Source organism: Mizuhopecten yessoensis, unplaced genomic scaffold (assembly GCF_002113885.1).
Source record: "Mizuhopecten yessoensis strain PY_sf001 unplaced genomic scaffold, ASM211388v2 scaffold827, whole genome shotgun sequence".
Classification (NCBI taxonomy): Eukaryota; Metazoa; Mollusca; class Bivalvia; order Pectinida; family Pectinidae; genus Mizuhopecten; species Mizuhopecten yessoensis.
The window spans coordinates 592,261-593,018 of record NW_018403741.1 but is presented as its reverse complement, the minus strand read 5'-3'; the positions used below and the strand labels follow the sequence as shown (position 1 = coordinate 593,018).

At 34.4% G+C, this 758-nt stretch overlaps 1 protein-coding gene across 1 annotated transcript in view; it reads right to left on the bottom strand.

Annotated features, from left to right (window-relative positions):
* Positions 1–417: 417 nt before the first annotated feature.
* The window catches only part of LOC110453134 (vacuolar protein sorting-associated protein 13A-like), a gene marked incomplete at its 3' end in the record, with an annotated part of 105,976 nt that continues 105,635 nt past the window's right edge, over positions 418–758 (bottom strand). The window contains exon 36 of the mRNA XM_021501984.1: positions 418–565. Within this exon, the coding sequence (XP_021357659.1) occupies positions 418–565 (148 nt within the window). The remainder of the gene's footprint in view (positions 566–758) is intronic.

The window sequence follows — 758 nt, the reverse complement described above, 5'->3', positions numbered from 1 at the left end:
TGAAAGAGTCACAGAAATATTCAGAGGTCAAAAAGACCTTGACATCCCAGGGTTATGTATTTATTCAGAGATCAGACTGGCAACAAAAAGGTAACAAAAAGGCTGATCACAAAAAGGTAACAAACCCATGATATGAAAATAAAATTCTTTCAAAAAGGAAAATATTTTATTATGTATTTTATAGGATTCTGTAATATAATTCACTGTTAAAATCTAACAAAAAGACAAACAATTAAGAGATATATCTAGGCGAACAGTATTGAGCCCAAAGTTTTAATTCCCTCGAAACAAGAAACATTTGATGCTTAATCAGCAACTGCGGGAGTAAATAAGATGTCCCCTGGGGAAAACATTCTCTTCAGATTTCCAGCACAATTCAAATTGCGGAGAATCTCATTAAAAAATACACCAAAATACCTTGACTAGGTTGAGTTCACCCGAGACATCGTACATGATATCCGCCACAAAGGGTGCCAAAGCGACGCTGAAAGATGCAGTGAAATTGACGGGTTCCACTAGGTGATGCAGCACAACAAATGTGTTGTTGTCCTCCAAAAGTTTACCCCTAAAACAAACACGTGAATACAGATAATATCATATTTGAAATTGCCTGTAATAAGTTATAATTTGTTGTTTGGAAATGTGATTTGATGTGGCACACGTTATAACATCCTACGAAAGAAATCACAAATATTCTGTCATCTTTTCCTACAAAATCACAAATATTCTGTCATCTTTTCCTACAAAATCACAAATAT